Source organism: Neophocaena asiaeorientalis, unplaced genomic scaffold (assembly GCF_003031525.2).
Source record: "Neophocaena asiaeorientalis asiaeorientalis breed wild unplaced genomic scaffold, Neophocaena_asiaeorientalis_V1.1 scaffold580, whole genome shotgun sequence".
Classification (NCBI taxonomy): domain Eukaryota; kingdom Metazoa; phylum Chordata; class Mammalia; order Artiodactyla; family Phocoenidae; genus Neophocaena; species Neophocaena asiaeorientalis.
The window spans coordinates 19,709-42,586 of NW_020171795.1; the positions used below are offsets into that span (position 1 = coordinate 19,709).

General features: G+C 37.5%; 1 protein-coding gene across 1 annotated transcript in view; it reads left to right on the forward strand.

Annotated features, from left to right (window-relative positions):
• Positions 1–22,878, forward strand: part of LOC112394901 (protein WWC3-like) — a gene marked incomplete at its 3' end in the record, with an annotated part of 57,784 nt that overhangs the window by 2,410 nt on the left and 32,496 nt on the right. The window contains 2 exon segments of the mRNA XM_024737908.1: positions 12,221–12,370; positions 22,133–22,206. Coding sequence (XP_024593676.1) covers positions 12,221–12,370; positions 22,133–22,206 — 224 coding nt within the window.

The window sequence follows — 22,878 nt, forward strand, 5'->3', positions numbered from 1 at the left end:
AGTTTATGGAAGGAGTTTCAGGCCTCAGAATTTTCTCTGAGATGTCCATAGCTTCACAATCTATGGGAACCTCCAGGAAGAGGCAAGAGCAACACCCTCTTTCACTAAAATCAAATAAGTTATTTTAGCTTTCTTATACTAAAAACTGACCCCTTCTAAGAAACTTTTGTTTACAGCCATGTATACAAGTTATATTGCACTAAAATCAAATAAGTTATTTTAAAATCAAATAAATTATTTTAGCTTTCTTATGCTAAAAACTGACCCCTTCTAAGAAACTTTTGTTTACAACCACATATACAAGTTATATTGCACCAAGGTATTCTGGTTCTTGAGTTTGTAGTAAGAACTGTGGAAGAGGAATATGTTTAGAAATGTTGAATCAGTGTATAAAATTTGAAATCTGTTCAATTTTTACACTGAGAGGTTCTGTTTGCCAAAATTTCTGTGTTTTTTGGAAAACTAGTATGTATATTAATTTAAACTCTGTACAATTAGGGTGGAAAATATCAGGTTGTAGAAACACATAATAGAGGTGACATGGAAGATTCAGAAGTCCCAAGCCCTTGGAAAAAGAAAAAAAAATGAAACACGGACTGATCCAACTTTGTGGGCATTCTGCAAAACAGACAGAGGCTTATAGGAACCACACAAATTTACAATCAAGAAAAATCTATGTTCAAAACACTGTGAAATTTCATGGCATTTTTACTTGATACCCCATCCCTTGCCCTTGCCCCATTCCATTACCAATGCAGCACTATCTAGGTCTTGAGGAAATGGTGATCTAGCTCCCTGCCTTGAACTGGAGGGATCACAGCAGACCTTATGTAGAAATTAATGTGCATACCTGTTCAAACTTATTTTGGGATTACCTTAAAATCTGACGCGAGGTGTTCATTTTGTATAACTTGGAACCTGCATGAGAAAAACATCAGTCACTACTCTAAAAGTTACAAGGCTGATTGTAAGCATGGACTTACCTTGGATGAGAGCTTATGAGTGGAGTCATACAATAGACTCTTTAAGGACCTGAGAAGAAGTTGGGATGAGACTCTGGTAAACTAGGACATCTAAAGCAGTTATATGTGAGGAGGAATTTAGAAAGCTATGGGTATGCAAAGGTAAAAGACATACTCAGAAAAGTCCTCAGAAGAGCTTTAGAGCTTGTGCTGCTCTCTTAGACTCAGAGTATAAGCTAAGTGTAGCTAAATGGTAGAGGAATGCCTGAAAACAGAGCCAGTCTACAAAGATAGAGAGGTGGTTTACTTTTGTTTTTGCAGCTCCTGGCATTCAACGAAGTCACTATCAAACATTAGCGAAACATTAGATAAAGGAACCAGACTTCAGTGATCACACATAATTAGAAATAGTCTTTGCAAATATAGTTTGTAAAAACAAATGGACTCTTGTAACTTTCCAAAAAACAAAAAGTACCATGGGGAAGAGGGAGTACTTGATTTTAAGAATTGCCACATTATAAAAGTTAAATGTTCAGTTTTCAAGAGAAAATCACATGGCATAAAAAAAAAACCCAGGAAAACATGGTTCATTCTAGGGAGGAAATTAATTGATAGAAATTATCTGTAAGAATCCCAGATATCAAACATATTCTACAAAGACTTTATTTATTTTTAACATTTTTATTGGAGTATAATTACTTTACACTGGTGTGTTAGTTTCTGCTTTATAACAAAGTGATTCGGTTACACATATACATATGTTCCCATATCTCTTCTCTATCATGTCTCCCTCCGTCCCACCCTCCCTATCCCACCCCTCTAGGTGGTCACAAAACAACAAGCTGATCTCCCTGTGCTGCTTCCCACTAGCTATCTATTTTACGTACAGTAGTGTATATATGTCCATGCCACTCTCTCACTTTGTCACAGCTTACCCTTCCCCCTCCCCATATCCTCAAGTCCATTCTCTAGTAGGTCTGTGCCTTATTCCCGTCTTACCCCTAGGTTCTTCATGATCTTTTTTTTTTTTTAGATTGCATTTATATGTGTTAGCATACAGTATTTGATTTTCTCTTTCTGATTTACTTCACTCTGTATGACAGATTCTAGGTCCATCCACCTCACTACAAATATCTCAATTTCATTTCATTTTATGGCTAATATTCCATTGTATATATGTGCCACATCTTCTTTATCCATTCATCCAATGATGGACATTTAAGTTGCTTCCATGTCCTGGCTATTGTAAATAGAACTGCAACAGACATTTTGGTATATGACTGTTTTTGAATTATGGTTTTCTTAGGGTATATGCCCAGTAGTGTGATTGCTGGGTTGTATGGTAGTTCTATTTTTAGTTTTTTACAGAACGTCCATACTGTTCTCCATAGTGGCTGTATCAATTTACATACCCACCAACAGTGCACGAGTGTTCCCTTTTCTCCACACCCTCTCCAGCATTTATTGTTTCTAGATTTTTTGATGATGACCATTCTGTCCGGTGTGAGATGATATCTCATTGTAGTTTTGATTTGCATTTCTGTAATGATTAATGATGTTGAACGTTCTTTCAAGTGTTTGTTGGTAATATGTATATCTTTTTTGCAGAAATGTCTATTTAGGTATTCTGCCCAATTTTGGATTGGATTTTTTGTTATTGAGCTGCATGTGCTGCTTGTAAATCTTGGAGATTAATCCTTTGTCACTTGCTTCATTTGCAGATATTTTCTCCCATTCTGATGGTGGTCTTTTGGTCTTCTTTATTTCCTTTGCTGTGCAAAAGCTTTGAAGTTTCATTAGGTTCCATTTGTTTATTTTTGTTTTTCTTTCCATTTCTCTAGGAGGTGGGTCAAAAATGATCTTGCTGTGATTAATGTCATACAGTGTGCTGCCTATGTTTTGGCTCTAACAGTTTGTTAGTGACTGGCCTTACATGTAGGTTTCAATCCATTTTGAGTTTATTTTTGTGTATGGTGTTAGGAAGTGTTCTAATTTAATACTTTTACATGTACCTGTCCAGTTTTCCCAGCACCCCTTATTGAAGAGGCTGCCGTTTCTCCACTGTATATTCTTGGCTTCTTTATCAAAGATAAGGTGACCATATGTTAGTGGTTCTATCTCTGGGCTTTCTATCCTGTTCCATTGATCTATATTTCTGTTTTTGTGCCAGTACCATACTGTTTTGATTACTGTAGCTTTGTAGTATCATCTGAAGTCAGCCTGATTTCTACAGCCCTGTTTTTTGTTCTCACGATAGCTTTGGCTATTAGGGGACTTTTGTGTTTCCATACAAATTGTGAAATTTTTTGTTCTAGTTGTGAAAAATGCCAGTGGTAGTTTGATAGGGATTGCATTGAATCTGTAGATTGCTTTGGGTAGTAGAGTCATTTTCACACTGTTGATTCTTCCAATCCAAGAACATGGTATATCTCTCCATCTATTTGTATCACCTTTAATTTCTTTCATCAGTGTCTTACAATTTTCTGCATACAGGTCTTTTGTCTCCTTAGGTAGGTTTATTCCTAGATATTTTATTCTTTTTGTTGCAGTGGTAAATAGGAGTGTTTTATATCCTCAAGTCCATTCTCTAGTAGGTCTGTGCCTTATTCCCGTCTTACCCCTAGGTTCTTCATGATCTTTTTTTTTTTTAGATTGCATTTATATGTGTTAGCATACAGTATTTGATTTTCTCTTTCTGATTTACTTCACTCTGTATGACAGATTCTAGGTCCATCCACCTCACTACAAATATCTCAATTTCATTTCATTTTATGGCTAATATTCCATTGTATATATGTGCCACATCTTCTTTATCCATTCATCCAATGATGGACATTTAAGTTGCTTCCATGTCCTGGCTATTGTAAATAGAACTGCAACAGACATTTTGGTATATGACTGTTTTTGAATTATGGTTTTCTTAGGGTATATGCCCAGTAGTGTGATTGCTGGGTTGTATGGTAGTTCTATTTTTAGTTTTTTACAGAACGTCCATACTGTTCTCCATAGTGGCTGTATCAATTTACATACCCACCAACAGTGCACGAGTGTTCCCTTTTCTCCACACCCTCTCCAGCATTTATTGTTTCTAGATTTTTTGATGATGACCATTCTGTCCGGTGTGAGATGATATCTCATTGTAGTTTTGATTTGCATTTCTGTAATGATTAATGATGTTGAACGTTCTTTCAAGTGTTTGTTGGTAATATGTATATCTTTTTTGCAGAAATGTCTATTTAGGTATTCTGCCCAATTTTGGATTGGATTTTTTGTTATTGAGCTGCATGTGCTGCTTGTAAATCTTGGAGATTAATCCTTTGTCACTTGCTTCATTTGCAGATATTTTCTCCCATTCTGATGGTGGTCTTTTGGTCTTCTTTATTTCCTTTGCTGTGCAAAAGCTTTGAAGTTTCATTAGGTTCCATTTGTTTATTTTTGTTTTTCTTTCCATTTCTCTAGGAGGTGGGTCAAAAATGATCTTGCTGTGATTAATGTCATACAGTGTGCTGCCTATGTTTTGGCTCTAACAGTTTGTTAGTGACTGGCCTTACATGTAGGTTTCAATCCATTTTGAGTTTATTTTTGTGTATGGTGTTAGGAAGTGTTCTAATTTAATACTTTTACATGTACCTGTCCAGTTTTCCCAGCACCCCTTATTGAAGAGGCTGCCGTTTCTCCACTGTATATTCTTGGCTTCTTTATCAAAGATAAGGTGACCATATGTTAGTGGTTCTATCTCTGGGCTTTCTATCCTGTTCCATTGATCTATATTTCTGTTTTTGTGCCAGTACCATACTGTTTTGATTACTGTAGCTTTGTAGTATCATCTGAAGTCAGCCTGATTTCTACAGCCCTGTTTTTTGTTCTCACGATAGCTTTGGCTATTAGGGGACTTTTGTGTTTCCATACAAATTGTGAAATTTTTTGTTCTAGTTGTGAAAAATGCCAGTGGTAGTTTGATAGGGATTGCATTGAATCTGTAGATTGCTTTGGGTAGTAGAGTCATTTTCACACTGTTGATTCTTCCAATCCAAGAACATGGTATATCTCTCCATCTATTTGTATCACCTTTAATTTCTTTCATCAGTGTCTTACAATTTTCTGCATACAGGTCTTTTGTCTCCTTAGGTAGGTTTATTCCTAGATATTTTATTCTTTTTGTTGCAGTGGTAAATAGGAGTGTTTTCTTAATTTCACTTTCAGATATTTCATCATTAGTGTATAGGAATGCCAGGTATTTCTGTGCATTAATATGGTATCCTGCTACTTTACCAAATTCAATGATTAGCTCTAATAGTTTTCTGGTAGCATGTTTAGTATTCTGTATGTAGAATATCATGTCATCTGCAAGCAGTGACAGCTTTACTTCTATTCCATTTGGATTCCTTTTATTTCTTTTTCTTCTCTGATTGCTGTGGCTAAAACTTCCAAAACTATGTTGAATAAGAGTAGTGAGAGTGGGCAACCATGTCTTGTTCCTGATCTTATTGGAAATGGTTTCAGTTTTTCACCATTGAGGATGATGTTGGCTGTGGGTTTGTCATATATGGCCCTTATTATTTTGAGGAAAGTTCCCTCTATGCCTACTTTCTGCAGGGTTTTTATCTAAATGGGTGTTGAATTTTGTTGAAAGCTTTCTCTGCATCTATTGAGATGATCATATGATTTTCCTCCTTCAATTTGTTAATATGGTGTATAACGTTGATTGATTTGCATATACTGAAGAATCCTTGTATTACTGGAATAAACTCCACTTGATCGTGGTGTATGATCCTTTTAATGTGCTGTTGGATTCTGTTTGCTAGTATTTTGTTGAGGATTTTTGCATCTATGTTCATCAGTGAAATTGGCCTGTACTTTTCTTTCTTTGTGACATCCTTGTCTGGTTTTGGTATCAGGGTGATGGTGGCCTCGTAGGATGAGTTTTGGAGTGTTCCTCCTTCTGCTATATTTTGGAAGAATTTGAGATGGATAAGTGTTAACTCTTCTCTAAATATTTGACACTATTCTTCTGTGAAGCCATCTGGTCCTGGGCTTTTGTTTGTTGGAAGATTCTATCAACTGTGATTTTTAATCACAGTTTCAAATTCAGTGCTTGTGATTGGTGTGTTCATATTTTCTATTTCTTCCAGGTTCAGTCTTGGCAGGTTGTGCATTTCTAAGAATTTGTCCATTTCTTCCAGGTTGTCCATTTTATTGGCATAGAGTTGCTTATAGTAATCTCTCATGATCCTTTGTATTTCTGCAGTGTCAGTTGTTACTTCTCCTTTTTCATTTCTAATTCTATTGAGTTGAGTCTTCTCCCTTTTTTTCTTGATGAGTGCAGCTAATGGTTTTTCAATTTTTGTTATGTTCTCAAAGAACAAACTTTTAGTTTAATTAATCTTTGCTATCATTTCCTTCATTTCTTTTTCATTTATTTCTGATCTGGTCTTTATGATTTCTTTCCTTCTGCTAACTTTGGGGTTTTTTTGTTCTTCTTTCTCTAATTACTTTAGGTGCAAGGATGGGTTGTTTATTTGAGATGTTTCCTGTTTCTTAAGGTAGGATGTATTGCTATAAACTTCCCTCTTAGAACTGCTTTTGCTGCATCCCATAGGTTTTGGGTCATCTTGTCTCCATTGTCATTTGATTCTAGGTATTTTTTGATTTCCTCTTCGATTTCTTCAGTGACCAGTTCGTTATCAAGTAGTGTATTGTTTTGCCTCTATGTGTTTAAATTTTTTACAGATCTTTTCCTGTAATTGATATCTAGTCTCATAGCGTTGTGGTCGGAAAAGATACTTGGTATGATTTCAGTTTTCCTAAATTTACCAAGGCTTTAATTGTCACCCAAAATATGATTTATCGTGGAGAATGTTCCATGAACACTTGAGAAAAATGTATATTCTGTTGTTTTTGGATGGAATGTCCTATAAATATCAATTAAGTCCATCTTGTTTAATGTATCATTTAAAGCTTGTGTTTTCTTATTTATTTTCATTTTGGATGATCTGTCCATTGGTGAAAGTGGGGTGTTAAAAGTCCACTACTATGAATGTGTTACTGTCGATTTCCCCTTTTATGGCTGTTAGTATTTGCCTTATGCATTGAGGTGCTCCTGTGTTGGGTGCATAAATATTTACAATTGTTATATCTTCTTCTTGGATCGATCCCTTGATCATTATGTAGTGTCCCTCTTTGTCTCTTCTAATAGTCTTTATTTTAAAGTCTATTTTGTCTGATATGAGAATTGCTACTCCAGCTTTGTTTTGAGTTCCATTTGCATGGAATATCTTTTTCTATCCCCTCACTTTCAGTCTGTTTGTGTCTGTAGGTTGAAGTGGGTCTCTTGTAGACAGTATATATATGGGTCTTGTTTTTGTATCCATTCATCCAGTCTGTGTCTTTTGGTGGGAGCATTTAATCCATTTACATTTAAGGTAGTTATCGATATGTATGTTCCTATTCCCATTTTGTTAATTGTTTTGGGTTTGTTATGGTAGGTGTTGTTCTTCTCTTGTGTTTCTTGCCTAGAGAAGTTCCTTTGGCATTTGTTGTAAAACTGGTTTGGTCATGCAGAACTCTCTTAGCTTTTCCTTGTCTGTAAAGATTTTAATTTCTCCATCAAATATGAATGAAATCCTTGCTGGGTAGAGCAATCTTGGTTGTAGGTTTTTCTCCTTCATCACTTTAAATATGTCCTGCCACTTCCTTCTGGTTTGCAGAGTTTCTGCTGAAAGATCAGCTGTTAACCTTATGGGGATTCTCTTGTATGTTATTTGTTGTTTTTCCCTTGCTCCTTTTTGTTTGTTTTGTGAGTTTTTCGTTTTGTTTTTTTTGTGGTACGCAGTCCTCTCACTGTTGTGGCCCCTCCCGTTGCAGAGCACAAGCTCCGGACGCGCAGGCCCAGTGTCCATGGCTCACAGGCCCAGCCGCTTTGCGGCATCTTTGCTGCTTTTAATATGTTTTCTTTGTATTTCATTTTTGATAGTTTTATTAATATGTGTCTTGGCATGTTTCTCCATGGATTTATCCTGTATGGGACTCTCTGTGCTTCCTGGACTTGATTAACTATTTCCTTTCCCATATTAGGGAAATTTTCAAGTATAATCTCTTCAGATATTTTCTCAGTCCCTTTATTTTTCTCTTCTTCTTCTGGGACCCCTATGATTTGAATGTTGGTGCGTTTAATGTTGTCAAAGAGGTCTCTGAGACTGTCCTCAGTTCTTTTCATTCTTTTTTCTTTATTCTGCTGTGCCGTAGTTATTTCAACTATTTTATCTTCCAGGTCAATTATCCGTTCTTCTGACTCTGTTATTCTGCCATTGATCCCTTCTAGAGTATTTTTCATTTCATTTATTGTGTTGTTCATCATTGTTTGTTTCATCTTTAGTTCTTCTAGGTCCTTGTTAAACGTTTCTTGCATTTTGTGTATTCTATTTCCAAGATTTTTGTATCATCTTTACTATCAATATTCTGAATTCTTTTTCAGGTAGACTGCCTATTTCCTCTTTATTTGTTAGGTCTGGTGGGTTTTTATCTTGCTCCTTCATGTTTTTCTGTCTTCTCATTTTGCTTATCTTACTGTGTTTGGGGTCTCCTTTTTGCAGGCTGTAGGTTCGTAGTTCCCATTGTTTTGGTGTCTGTCCCCAGTGGTAAGGTTGGTTCAGTGGGCTGTGTAGGCTTCCCAGTGGAGGCGACTACTGCCTGTGTTCTGGTGGATGAGGCTGGATCTTGTCTCTCTGGTTGGCAGATCTATATCTGGTGGTGTGTTTTGGCATGTCTGTGGCCTTATTATGATTTTAGGCAGCCTCTCTGCTAATGGGTGGGGTTGGTTTCTTGTCTTGCTAGTTGCTTGGCATAGGGTGTCCAGCACTGTAGCTTGCTGGTCGTTGTAGCTTGCTGGTCGTTGAGTGAAGCTGGGTGCTGGTGTTGAGATGGAGATCTGTGGGAGATTTTTGCCATTTGATATCACAGGGAGCTGGGAGGTCACTTGTTGCCCAGTGTCCTGAAGTTGGCTCTCCCACCTCAGAGACACAGTACTGACTCCTGCCTGCAGCACCAAGAGCATTTCATTCACATGGCTCAGAATAAAAGGCAGAAAAAATACGAAGAATGAAAGAAAGAAAGAGGTTAAAATAAAATAAAGTAAGATCAAGCAAAATAAAGTTAGTAAAATAAATATAATTATTAAGAAAAAAATTTTTTAAAAAGTAAAAATACAAACAAATAAAAAAACGGATAGTACACTAGGACAAATGGTGAAAGCAAAGCTATACAGACAAAATCTCACACAGAAGCATACACATACACACTCACAAAAAGAGAAAAAGGGAAAACAATAATATATATTAGTCCCAAAGTCCACCTCCTCAATTTGGGCTGATTTGTTGTCTATTCATGTATTCCACAGATGCAGGGTATATCAAGTTGATTGTGGAGCTTTAATCCGCTGCTCCTGAGGCTGCTGGGAGAGATTTCCCTTTCTCTTCTTTGTTTGCACAGCTCCTGGAGTTCTGCTTTGGATTTGGCCCCGCCTCTGCATGTAGGTTGCCTGAGGGCATCTGTTTTTTGCTCAGACAGGACGGGGTTAAAGGAGCAGCTGATTCGGCGGCTCTGGCTCACTCAGGCCAGGAGAAAGGAGGGGCACGGAGTGCGGGGCGGGCCTGCGGCGGCAGAGGCCAGTGTGACGTTGCACCAGCCTGAGGCGTGCTGTGCGTTCTCCCGGGGAAGTTGTCCCTGGATCCTGGGACCCTGGCAGTGGTGGGCTGTACAGGCTCCCTGGAAGGGGTGTGTGGATAGTGACCTGTACTCGCACATAGGCTTCTTGGTTGGCTTCCTAGTGTGTGGAAAACTCTCCTCCTTCATTGCTCCCTACCACTGGTGCAGTTCCCGTCCCTATTCTTTTGTCTCTGTTTTTTCTTTTGCCCTACCCAGGTATGCGGGGAGTTTCTTGCCTGTTGGGAGGTCTGAGGTCTTCTGCCAGCGTTCAGTAGGTGTTCTGTAGGAGTCGTTGCATGTGTAGATGTATTTCTGACGTATCTGTGGGAATGATGGTGATCTCTTCGTCTTACTCTTCCGCCATCTTCCTCAACTCCCTCTACAAAGAGTTTAAAACACACGTGTAATTTATCATCAAAAAGCGTAATAAAAATGGGCAAAATACTACAGTAAGTCTAGAAAACAGTGTGAACAAAATGAGAATACTGACAAAGGAAAATGCTGTATGCTAATGATGAACAATCGGTAAAGAAAACATAAATAAAAGAAGGTTATTCCATGCTCATGGATTTGAAGACTTAACATTATTCAAAGGATTATACTATCCATGGTAATCAGTAGTTTTAGTGCAATCCCTGTCAAAGCCCTAATAGTGTTTTCTTTTTCAGAAATAGAAAATCCGTCCTCAACTTCATATGGAATTTCAAGAGATCCCCTAGGTAGCCAAAACATTTTGCAAAAGAAAGACCAAGGTGAAAGGACTCATACTTCCTGATTTCAAAACTTAGCACAAAGCTACAATAAGTAAAACTGTGTGCTACTGGCATAAGGACAAACATATGGACCAATGGAATAGAATACAGAGCCCATATATAAGCTCTCATATATATGGTCAATTGATTTTCCACAAAGGAGTCAAGACTGTTATTCATTACTGGAAAGGACACTCTGTTCAACAAATGGTGTTTGGAAAACTGGATATTCACATGCAGGGGAATGAAGCTGGACCCTTACTTTACACTATAAAAAGGTTAACTTAGAATTGATGAAGGATGTAAATGCAAGAGCTATGATTACAAAACTCTTTGAGGAAAACACAGAGGAAAATCTTCAGAGCATTGGATTTGGTAGTCTTTTCTTGGATATAACACAAGACAGCACAGAGAATAAAAGAAAAAATAGAAACTTTGTAATTCAAATAAAGTGTTATGCATTAAGTGATGCCAGCAGTTAAAAGGTATCCACAAAAATCAGAGAAAATATTTGCAAATCATATATTTTTTAAGTAGCATGCAGAACAAGAACAAAAAAACTCTTAAACCTAACAAAAGAAAGGCAAACAATTCAATTGAAAGGGGGTAAAACCTAAACAGATATTTCTCGAAAGAAGATGGACAAATGGCTAGTAAGCATATGAAAAAATGGTCAGCATCATTAATCATTGAGGAAATGCAAAGCCAAGAACAGTGAAATAATATTTCCCACACAATAAGATGGTATAATTTAAAAACTGCAAATAACAAGCGTTGGTGAGGATATGGAGAAATCGAACCCTTGTGTGTTGCTGTTGATTACAAAACATGCAGCCATTCTGGAAAGCAGTTTGAGAATACTTCAAAAAGTACAACTTACTGTACGATCCAGCAGTTCCACTGCCAAATTTATCTATATGTAAAAGAGTTTAAAACAGGTATTCATATGAATTCATACATATTCATAGCAGCATTATTTTTCAGTAGAAAAGAGATAGAAATAGCTTGTGCCTATCAGCCGATGAATGCATATATATTCAATTATATATAGAATGGAATATTATTCAGCCATAAAAAGGAATGAAGTAGTTGACATGCTATGTGTTTGAATCTCAGAAATGTTATTATAAATGAAAGGAGCCAGACATAAGTTGTATGATTTTGTATGATTTTTTTATATGAAATATTCACAATAAGTAAATCATTAGAGGAAAAAAAGTGATTGTCATTTGCTTAAGGTCAGGGAACCAGTGATACTGCCTGTTCAAAGGGTTACAAGTTTCCTCTTGGGGCAGTGGAAATGTTTTGGAACTAGATACGAAGCAGTGGCTGTACAACATGGTGATTGCATTTACTGCCACAGAATGGTTCAGTTTCAAAGCATTGTGTTAGGTGCATTTGAGCTCTCTAAAACATATATGAGCACAGTATGGGAATTGTTTTCAAATTCTCTGTGGTTTATCAAAGATGATCTCAAGGGATGTTAGCATTTTTTTCTTACTAACATTACTGTTTTTCTTTAGGAAACAAAGATTTTAAAAGCTAGTTAAAATGGTACCACAATTATTTGCCATTTTAGTCACAATCCATCAGTATCACTTAATCACTGGTTTAAATTATAAAAAATTTTATTAAACGTGCAAGTAGTGAGAAAATTTTCTTTTAAATCTAACAAGAATGGAGAGTGGGGTGGGCCAACTGCCCAATGAGAGTTGGAGACCTATAATTGGAGTGAAATGACTGCTTTAAAGAGAAGGGAAGCATTACATCTCTCTTCAAATAGTTTGTCTTATTCTGTTACAGAGCCTGGTGAACCTTACCAATGGTTTCAAGAATTTCTCCTTTATTACTGACTCTCTGCAGGATTTTTCTCAGAATTCGGGCTCACTTGTAGATTCTCATTTGCCTCAACAGTTCTGTGATGCTTCATCTCAAACGGATATCATTGGAGAGGTATGCTTGCTTAAGGGACAAGAAACAAGTGTGCTGAGAGAGAAGGGCTTCTTTTGTGTTGCCATCAGCAGTTTTGTTTAATTTTCCATTTTCACAAATATTTAATGTTTTATGCAGTTAGGTTGAAAGACAGCATATTGTTTGATTCCCTCTTGTGAAGGTTCAGTGGTATAGGATGCAGTTAAATTGTTAGCTACCTTTGTCCTTGTGACTTGGATTTTTTAAAAGAACCCTTTGCAGAGTTGAGATAAAACACTTTTTCAACAAAACATGACTTTCTAATGCACAGATTGGCAAGCTTTTTCTGTAAAAGGATCAGACAGTGAATGTATTAGGCTTTTCAGGGATGTGGTGTCTGTCATCTATTCAGCTCTGCCATCTAGTACACAAGGACCCATAGGTTCTAGAAGAACAAATTGGTGTGGCTATGTTCCTATAAAACTTTACTTATAAAAATAGGTGGCAGAATGGATTTTTCCCCTGGTTGCCTGAGGATTGACTTTACAACACTAGGTTACTAAAGTCTTTGTAGCTGAGGCACTCTTGGCTTCTACTTTGATACGTTTGTCATTGTTCTGAAAAAAGGTTGGGAAATTTAGCTGAATTAAAATTAGTTTTGTTTGAGACTTGGTAGAATTTCAAAATGCACTTTTGATAATGTGTGAATCTTTGAGTTAGGCGAGGGTTGGGAATCAGTATTTGAAACTGGACTGTGAATATTTAAAAGCAGTACTTTTGTAATGTCATTGAGTGACATTTGCTGTTAAGTTTTTACCAAATAGAAAGCCACTTGGACTGCTTCTTTTTCCTAGGACTTATTAAACAGAGATGTGTAAGTGGAAAGGTGAAGACAGAAAAAGATGAGAGAATAAAGAAAATAGATTGACATAAAACTCAGATCTTGAAATAATTAGCTACTGCAGGAGGAAGATGGTGGAAGAGTAACGCGGAGATCACTGTCCTCCCCACAGATACATAAGAAATACATCTACACGTGGAACAACTCCTACAGAACACCTACTGAACGCTGGCAGAAGACCTCAGACCTCCCAAAAGGCAAGAAACTCCCTGCGTACCTGAGTAGGGCAAAAGAAAAAAGAATAAACAGAGACAAAAGAATAGGGATGGGACCTGCACCAGTGGAAGGGAGCTGTGAAGGAGGAAAAGTTTCTACACACTAGAAGGGGCTTCGCGGGCGGAGACTGCAGGTGGTGGGGGGGGAACTTCGGAGCCACGGAGGAGAGCACAGAAACGGGTGCGGAGGGCAAAGCATTGAGATTCCTGCACAGAGGATCAGTGCCAACTGGCACTCACCAGCCCAAGAGGCTTGTCTGCTCACCTGCCATGGCACGCGGGGCTGGGAGCTGAGACTCAGGCTTCGGTCGGAGCGCAAGGAGAGGACTGGGGTTGGCAGCGTGAACACAGCCTGCAGGGGGTTAATGCACCACGGCTAGCTGGGAGGGAGTCTGGGGAAAAGTCTGGACCTGCTTGAGAGTCAAGAGACTTTTTCTTCCCTCTTTGTTTCCTGGTGAACAAGGAGAGGGGATTATGAGTGCTGCTTAAAGGACCTCCAGAGACAGGCGCGAGCTGCGGCTAACAGCGTGGACCCCAGAGATGGGCATGAGACGCTAAGGCCACTGTTGCTGCCACCAAGAAGCCTGTGTGTGAGCACAGGTCACTCTCCACACCTCCCCTCCCGGGAGCCTGTGCAGCCTGCCACTGCCAGGGTACCGTGATCCAGGGACAACTTCCCAGTGAGAACACACGGCGAGCCTCAGGCTGCTGCAATGTCATGCCGGCCTCTGCCACATGGGCTCGCCCCGCATCCAGACCCTGCCCTCCCCGCAGCCTGAGTGAGCCAGAGCCCCCAAATCATCCCAAATTGTGGAGGTAGATTTTGAGAATTTTAATATATTAAAAGATATATTATTTTTTCCCCTTTTCCTTTTTTTGTGAGTGTCTATGTGTATGCTTCTATATGAGATTTTGTCTGTATAGCTTTGGTTTCACCATTTGTCCTAGGACTCTGCCCGTCTGGTTATTTTCTTACTTAAAAAAATTTTTTTTTCTTAATAATTATTTTTTATTTTAATAATTCTATTTTGTTCTATCTTTATTTTACTTTATCCTCTTTCTTGCATTCTTTCCTTCCTTCCTGCCTTCCTTCCTTCCTTGCTTCCTTCCTTCCTACCTCCCTCCCTCTCTCCCTCGCTCCCTTCCTCCCTCCCTCCCTCCCTCCCTTCATTGCTTTCTTTTTCTCCACACTGGTCCAAAAGACATGTCCCAGCTCCACGTAATATCACATGGTAAAAACCTCCCAGAGATCTCCATCTCACCACCAACACCCAGCTGAATTCAACACCAGCAAGCTAGAGTGCTGGACACCTTATGCCAAAAAATTAGAAGACAGTAACACAACCCCACCCATTAGCAGAGATGCTGCCAAAAAACTTAATAAGGCCAGAGACACGCCAAAACAAACCACCAGATGTGGACCTGCCCACCAGGAAGAAAAGATCCAGCCACATCCACCGGAACACAGGCACTAGTCTCTTTCACCAGGAAGCCTATACAACCCACTGAACCAACCTTAACCACTGGGGGCAGACACCAAAAATAACGGGAACCACGAACCTGCAGCCTGCAAAAAGGAGACCCCAAACACAGTAAGATGAGCAAAATGAGAAGACAGAAAAACACACAGCAGAAGGAGCAGGATAAAAACCCACAAGACCTGACAAATGAAGAGGATATAGGCAGTCTACCTGAAAAAGAATTCAGAATAATGTTAGTAAAGATGATTCAAAATGTTTGAAATAGAATAGAGAAAATGCAAGAAACATTTAACAAGAACCTAGAAGAACTAAAGAGGAAACAAGCAATGATGAAAAACACAATAAATGAAATTAAAAATACTCTAGAAGGGACCAATGGCAGAATAACTGAGACAGAAGACCGGATAAGCGACCTGGAAGATAAAATAGTGGAAATACCTACTGCAGAGCAGAATAAAGTAAAAAGAATGAAAAGAACTGAGGACAGTCTCAGAGACCTCTGGGACAACAGTAAACGCACCAACATTCAAATCATAGGGGTCCCAGAAGAAGAAGAGAAAAAGAAAGGGACTGAGAAAATATTTGAAGAGATTATAGTTGAAAACTTCCCCAGTATGGGAAAGGAAATAGTTAATCAAGTCCACGAAGCACAGAGGGTCCCATACAGCATAAATCCATAGAGAAACGCACCAAGACACATATTAATAAAACTATCAAAAATTAAATACAAAGAAAACATACTAAAAGCAGCAAGGGAAAAACAACAAATAACACACAATGGAATCCCCATAAGATTAACAGCTGATCTTTCAGCAGAAACTCTGCAAGCCAAAAGGGACTGGCAGGACATATTTAAAGTGATGAAGGAGAAAAACCTACAACCAAGATTACACTACCCAGCAAGGATCTCACTCAGGTTTGATGGAGAAATTAGAACTTCACAGACAAGCAAAAGCTGAGAGAGTGGAGCAGCACCAACCAGCTTTACAAGAAATGCTAAACGAACTTCTCTAGGCAAGAAACACAAGAGGAGGAAAAGACCTACAGTAACAAACCCAAAACAATTAAGAAATGGGAATAAGAACATACACATCGATAATTACCTTCAATGTAAGTGGATAAATGCTTCCATCGAAAGACACAGACTGCCTGAATGGATACAAAAAGAAGACCCATATGTATGCTGTCTATAAGAGACCCACTTCAGACCTAGGGACACATACAGACTGAAAGTGAGAGAATGGAAAAAGATCTTCCATACAAATGGAAATGAAAAGAAAGCTGGAGTAGCAATTCTCATCTAAGACAATATAGATTGAAAATAAAGACTATTACAAGAGACAAAGAAGGACACTATATAATGATCAAGGGATCAATCCGAGAAGAAGATATAACGATTGTAAATATTTATGCACCCAACATAGGAGCACCTCAATACATAAAGCAAATACTAACAGCCATAAAAGGGAAATTGACAGTAACACATTCATAGTAGGGGACTTTAACAACCCACTTTCACCCATGGACAGATCATCCAAAATGAAAATAAAAAAAGAAACAGAAGCTTTAAATGATACATTAAACAAGATGGACTTAATTGATATTTATAGGGCATTCCATCCAAAAACAACAGAATACACATTTCTCTCAAGTGTTCATGGAACATCTCCACGATAGATCATATCTAGGGTCACAAATCAAGCATTGGTAAATTTAAGAAAATTGAAATTGTATCAAGTTTCCTTTCCGACCACAATGCTATGAGACTAGATGTCAACTACAGGGAAAGATCTGTTGAAAATATAAACACATGGAGGCTAAACAATACAGTACTTAATAACGAAGTGATCACTGAAGAAATCAAAGAGGAAATCAAAATATACCTAGAAACAAATGACAGTGGAGACACGAGGAACCAGAACCTATGGGATGCATTAAAAGCAGTTCTAAGAGAGGTTTATAGCAATCAATCCTACCTTAAGAAACAGGAAACATCTCGAATTAACAACCTAACCTTGCACCTAAAGCAAATAGAGAAAGAAGAACAAAAATACCCCAAAGTTAGCAGAATGAAAGAAATCATAAAATCAGATCAGAAGTAAATGAAAAAGAAATGAAGGAAACGATAGCAGATATCAGTAAAACTAAAAGCTAGTTCTCTGAGAAGATAAACAGTATTGATAAACCATTAGCCAGACTCAGCAAGAAAAAAAGGGAGAAGACTCAATAGAATTAGAAATGAAAAAGGAGAAGTAACAACTGCATTCTTCAGGAAGTGGTACTGGGAAAACTGGACAGGTACATGTAAAAGTATGAGATTAGATCACTCCCTAACACCATACACAAAAATAAGCTCAAAATGGATTAAAGACCTACATGTAAGGAGAAAAACTATCAAACTCTTAGAGGAAAACATAGGTAGAACACTCTATGACATAAATCACAGCAAAATCTTTTTTGAACCTCCTTCTAGAGAAATGGAAATACAAAAATAAACAAATGAGACCTAATGAACCTTCAAAGCTTTTGCACAGCAAAGGAAACCATAAAAAAGACCAAAAGACAACCCTCAGAATGGATGGGAACATATGTGTATGTATAACTGGTTCAGTTTGTTGTAAAGCAGAAACTAACACACTATTGTAAAGGAATTATACTCCCATAAAGATGTTAAAAAAATTGTTATATTGCAGGTTTGGAATTTGAGGCTCAGAGAGGTGAAGTGACACAGCTAAGGTCACACAGCTTATTCTTGTTTGATTGTAAATCTTGTGTTGTTAACAGTACTACTCATTAAATGTTCAAAATGAGAAAAAAAATAATTAGCTACTATTTTGAAACTCAGCAAACGTTTCCTCTTTTGGAAGTATAGTAAATAATGACTATTTCTTGAATTTTCTGGAACAGCCTACTTTCAGTTTTCCCCTCATTTTTCCTAATAGTACACTTGTACATTTTCAACCACATGTATTATGTGGTTTAAAGAATATGGTCACTAACTGTAACACACAGGGAAGAATCTGTTAACCCAAAAAATAATTTTTTTTTCTAAAGATTTTGGAGTGACTGAGAGAAGGAAAGAAGTCTGACTCACTCCGTTTCTTTAATTAGTCATTGCTTCTTGTCAGGAGGTTAGAATTAGAATGTATTTATTTCTAACTAGCATGAGGAGAAACGGGTTAGATCAAAGACTTTTATAATGATTTATATAGAATGTCCTAAACCTTTTGGTGTGAAGCTTGTTACAGAGTTATAATAACAATAGCAGTAAATTATTTTTATTGACGAAACTCTGAAGTGTATGGGGACAGGCATCTTTGCACGTCTGACCTCATTGTAACCAGTTGTTCCCATCTCTGTTACGTAGTATGATGAGGAGACTAAAGTGCCAGGTTACCTAAGGTGTTAAAGCTGAAAGAGGCAAGTCTGGGTTCAGAATTACATCTCTGATGATTAAACTCCAGCACTGTCTTACTACATCATGTTACTGTAGAGAAAAATACCAAAAAGCTATGCCCAATATCATAAGTACATATGATATCCTATATTAGCTCTTGATATGTGGGTTTTAAAACTGCAGTCAAAGTGTCAGGTCAATTAGGAAGTCTCAGATTAGGTGACCAAACAAGCAAGAATGTACAAGGGGGAAAAGACAGTCTCTTCAATAAGGAGTGCTGGGAAAACTGGACAGCTACATGTAAAAGAATGAAATTAGAACATTCTCTGACATCATACACAAAATAAACTCAAAATGGGTTAGTAAGACCAGACGCTATAAAACTCTTAGAGGAAAACATAGGAAGAACAGTCTTTGACATAAATCACAGCAAGATCATTTTTGACCCGCCTCCTAGAGTAATGAAAATAAAAACAAAAGTAAATAAATGGGACCTCATTAAACTAAAAATCTTCTACCCAGCAAAGGAAACCATAAACAAAATGAAAAGACTAGGGAAAGACAGATGAGAAAAAATATTTGCAGTGACCAACAAGGGATAAATCTCCAAAATATACAAACAGCTCATGCAGCTGGATATCAAAAAGAAACAAGGCAATCAAAAAAATGGGTGGAAGATCTAAGTAGACATTTCTCAAAATAAGACATACTGATGGCCAAAAGTCACATGAAAATGTGCTCAACATCACTAATTATCGGAGAAATGCAAATCAAAATTACAATGCGGTATCACCTCACAGCAGTCAGAATGCCCATTATCAAAAAGTCTACAAGCAATAAATTCCACTGTTGTTGGAAATGTAAACTGGTGCAGCCACTATGGATAACAGTATGGAGCTTCCTTAAAAAGCTAAAAATAGAGCTACATATGATCCTGCTATCCCAATCCTGGGCATATATCCAGAGAAAACCATAATTCGAAAAAATACATGCACTCCAGTGTTCACTGCAGCACTATTTACAATAGCCAGGGCATGGAAGCAAGCTAAGTGTCCATTGACCATGGAATGATAAAGATGTGGTACATATATACAATGGAATACTACTCAGCCATAAAAAAGAATGAAATAATGCCATTTGCAGCAATATGGATGGAACTAGAGATTACCATACTAAGTGAAGTAGGTCAGACAGAGAAAGACAAGTATCATATGATATTGCTTATATGTGGAATCAAAAAAATGATACAAATGAACCTATATACAAAACAGAAATAGCGTCACAGATGTAGAAAACAAACTGTGGTTAGACGGGGAAAGGGGAGGAGGGATAAACTGGAAGATTGGGATTGACATATAGACACTACTATGTGTAAAGTTTATAGCTAATAAGGACCTACTCTATAGCATAGGGAACTCTACTCAACAGTCTGTAATGACCTACATGGGAAAATAATTTTAAAAAGAGTGGATACATGTATATGTAAAACTGATTCACTTTGCTATACACCTGAAACTAACACAACATTGTAAATCACCTATACTCTTCAGCATGGCAGTTTGTTTCACCAAAATGTGCAAGCTGAGAAGGCAATAGAGAAAGTCACCTAACATGATGGGAGTAACAATCCATTGTAACCTAATCACAGAAATGACTTTTCTTTACCTTTGCTTTTTTCTGTTGGATCGAATCAAGTCACTGGGTCCAACCTACTTTCTAGTAGAGGTGAACACACCTGGGCTGAATAACAGAAAGTGAAGATTGTTGAGGGCCAACTTAGAAGTGTATCTATTTTAGCTAATATTGTGAGTCAGTTTTGAGGGCAGGTGTTAGGTATATGACATGTTTTTCAAGAATAGGGATTTGTAACCAGAGACTTATAAGCAATATCAGCATAACATTGGAATTTGGAATTTGTGGTACATGGTATAGGACTATATAGAAACAGACAGGAGCCATTTTGGTATTTTTTAATTGTAGGTTGCTTTGTTTTTGACTAAAACATTTTTATTTGTCTCAAAGAAGAGTGAAGCCTACAAGTTTGTAAATTACTTTTAGAAGAGAGTTAAGGAGTGAAGTGTATTAATCTCACTGAAGAATCAGCTCAGTGATAAAGAGGGTGATGAAAAGACAAGTAGAGCATTTCCCCTCTGGAAAGTTTCTGAAGATGTCAAACTTCATATCTAAATATGTATACTGAGCAGAGTTTGTGGAAAGGGGGAGCTGATAGAACTGTTTAAATATATGATTGTGACTCATTTCATTGGAGAATTTTCAGTGCACCATAAGCCACTTCTTCATCTTGTCATTCAGTATATTTCCAAGGCAATACACGTATAGAGAAATTCACAATAGAAACTTATCAAAATGTGTATCAACAAATAAATTACTAATCATTCAAGTAGAATGTTCTTAAATATTTGTTGACATGAAGTTATTAAAAGGAAAAAGACTCAGTGGTCATAATATATGATCTAATAAAGTCAAGTCTACACCTAGAAGGATTTTTTAAAAATTTATTTATTGTTGGCTGCGTTGGGTCTTTGTTGTTGTGTGCAGCCTTTCTCTAGTTGCAGCGAGCGGGGGCTACTCTTCGTTGTGGTGCGCGGACTTCTCATTGTAGTGGCTTCTCTTGTTGTGCAGCATGGGCTATAGGTGCGCGGGCTTCATTAGTTGCAGCATGCAGGCTCAGTAGTTGTGGCTTTGCAGGCTCTAGAGCACAGGCTCAGTAGTTGCGGTGCACAGGCTTAGTTGCTCCACGGCATGTAGGATCTTCCTGGACGAGGAATTGAACCCGTGTCCCCTGCATTGGCAGGAGGGTTCTTAACCCGTGCACCACCAGGGAAGCCCCTGAAGGATTTATTGAAAATACATTTTTATGACATTTCCAGGAATGAAAAAAAGTAAGCCACAGTTGTGTTTCGTATAGGTCTTTTTGTTTTGTCTAGCATGTCGATCACTTCAGTGTAATTAGTAGGAAAAATATTTAAATACAACTACTGATTGGATCCAGAACACCACATTTTATATTCTAGCTCTTAAAGTAATATTGCCCAATCCCAGTCATTTTTATTCTTTGATTTCCTTATTTTTACATTTTGTTCTTTTATATAGCATACCATATTGGAGAGAGTTATCCTATATCCCAAACACATACTAGTTTGTCTTCTTCAGGTTTTATTATTTCTTAGTAGGACATGATCATTCCATATTCATTGAGAAACTGGATATTTGAGAACAGTGTACAAAATGGGATAACATTTTAAACCTTTGTATCAACTCTTAATAAATTATTTCTTTCTTTAAAAACTTCAATTCTGGGCTTCCCTGGTGGCCCAGTGGTTGAGAGTTCCCCTGCCGATGCAGGGGACATGGGTTTGTGCCCCAGTCTGGGAAGATCCCACGTGCCGCGGAGTGGCTGGGCCCGTGAGCCATGGCTGCTGAGTCTGCGTGTCCGGAGCCTGTGCTCCTCAACAGGAGAGGCCACAACAGTGAGAGGCCCGCGTACTACAAAAAACAAAAACAAAAACAAAAACTTCAATTTTGTTTGATATAATAACAAACAAATATTTTTCCACTGGGGAAAAAAAGTCCACTGTTTATATAATATTAAACCCGGATTCCCAAACCCCTCTGGTCAGAGATTGCAACAGAATTTTATTTGGTACATTTCCTTCCAGTGCTTTGAAAAATTGAAATTTAAAGAAGAATTAAAAGAGTATTTTTAACTGTTGCTGAAATTTAAATGAATTTACAATTTTGAAAATGTTTTAATATGAATTTTTATTATTTTTCTTTTATTCCCCAAAGTTTGCATTTGATGATAAAGCAAACCTTGTAGACCAAGTCAGACTTAATTGGCAATGTGAGGAGGCCAGAAAGAGGTAAGACACTCATTTAAAAAATCTTGCCTTCTGCTTACTTCTTTTTCCCTGGAGAGAAATTGAACACAGTTCAGTATGTGTCTACCTACAATTTTACCAAAATGCAGTGTCTAATGTAATACAAAATAATGGATTCTCATTTTTTGTTTAGCTTCCGAATACATGCAACAAAATGTCAAGTGCATTTAAAATGTCAAATTCAAAATATTGCTAACACTTGTAAAGATCTGATTCATTAAGAATGGAGATTTTTTCAGCTTTTTTTTATCCTTCTGGCTGAGAACTCCCTTTTTCCTTCCTCTTAGACTATCAGTCCCTCAGACCAGCCTAAGTTAAACTATTGTTTTTTCCTTTTATTTATTTGGCTCAATAGGTTAATGTTGAGCCATTAATGGAAAAAGCCACACATAATTGTTTTCAAAGACATTTTAAGTACTAGAGTAACAGGTAATAGCAGTAGATATTCCATTTCATTTTATTTGAAAGAATTTAGATGCAATTATTTATATTGACCTAAATAATAATGAATAGTCTGGCTTCTGAAATTCAATATTTGACTATATTTGTGCCTGTTTGTTTATCTTTCCTAGTCTTAATTTTAGAACATGGGCAAAACTGAGACAATTAAGACGTCATATTTCTCCTCAAATGCTTAGGGCCCCTTGTTTTCAA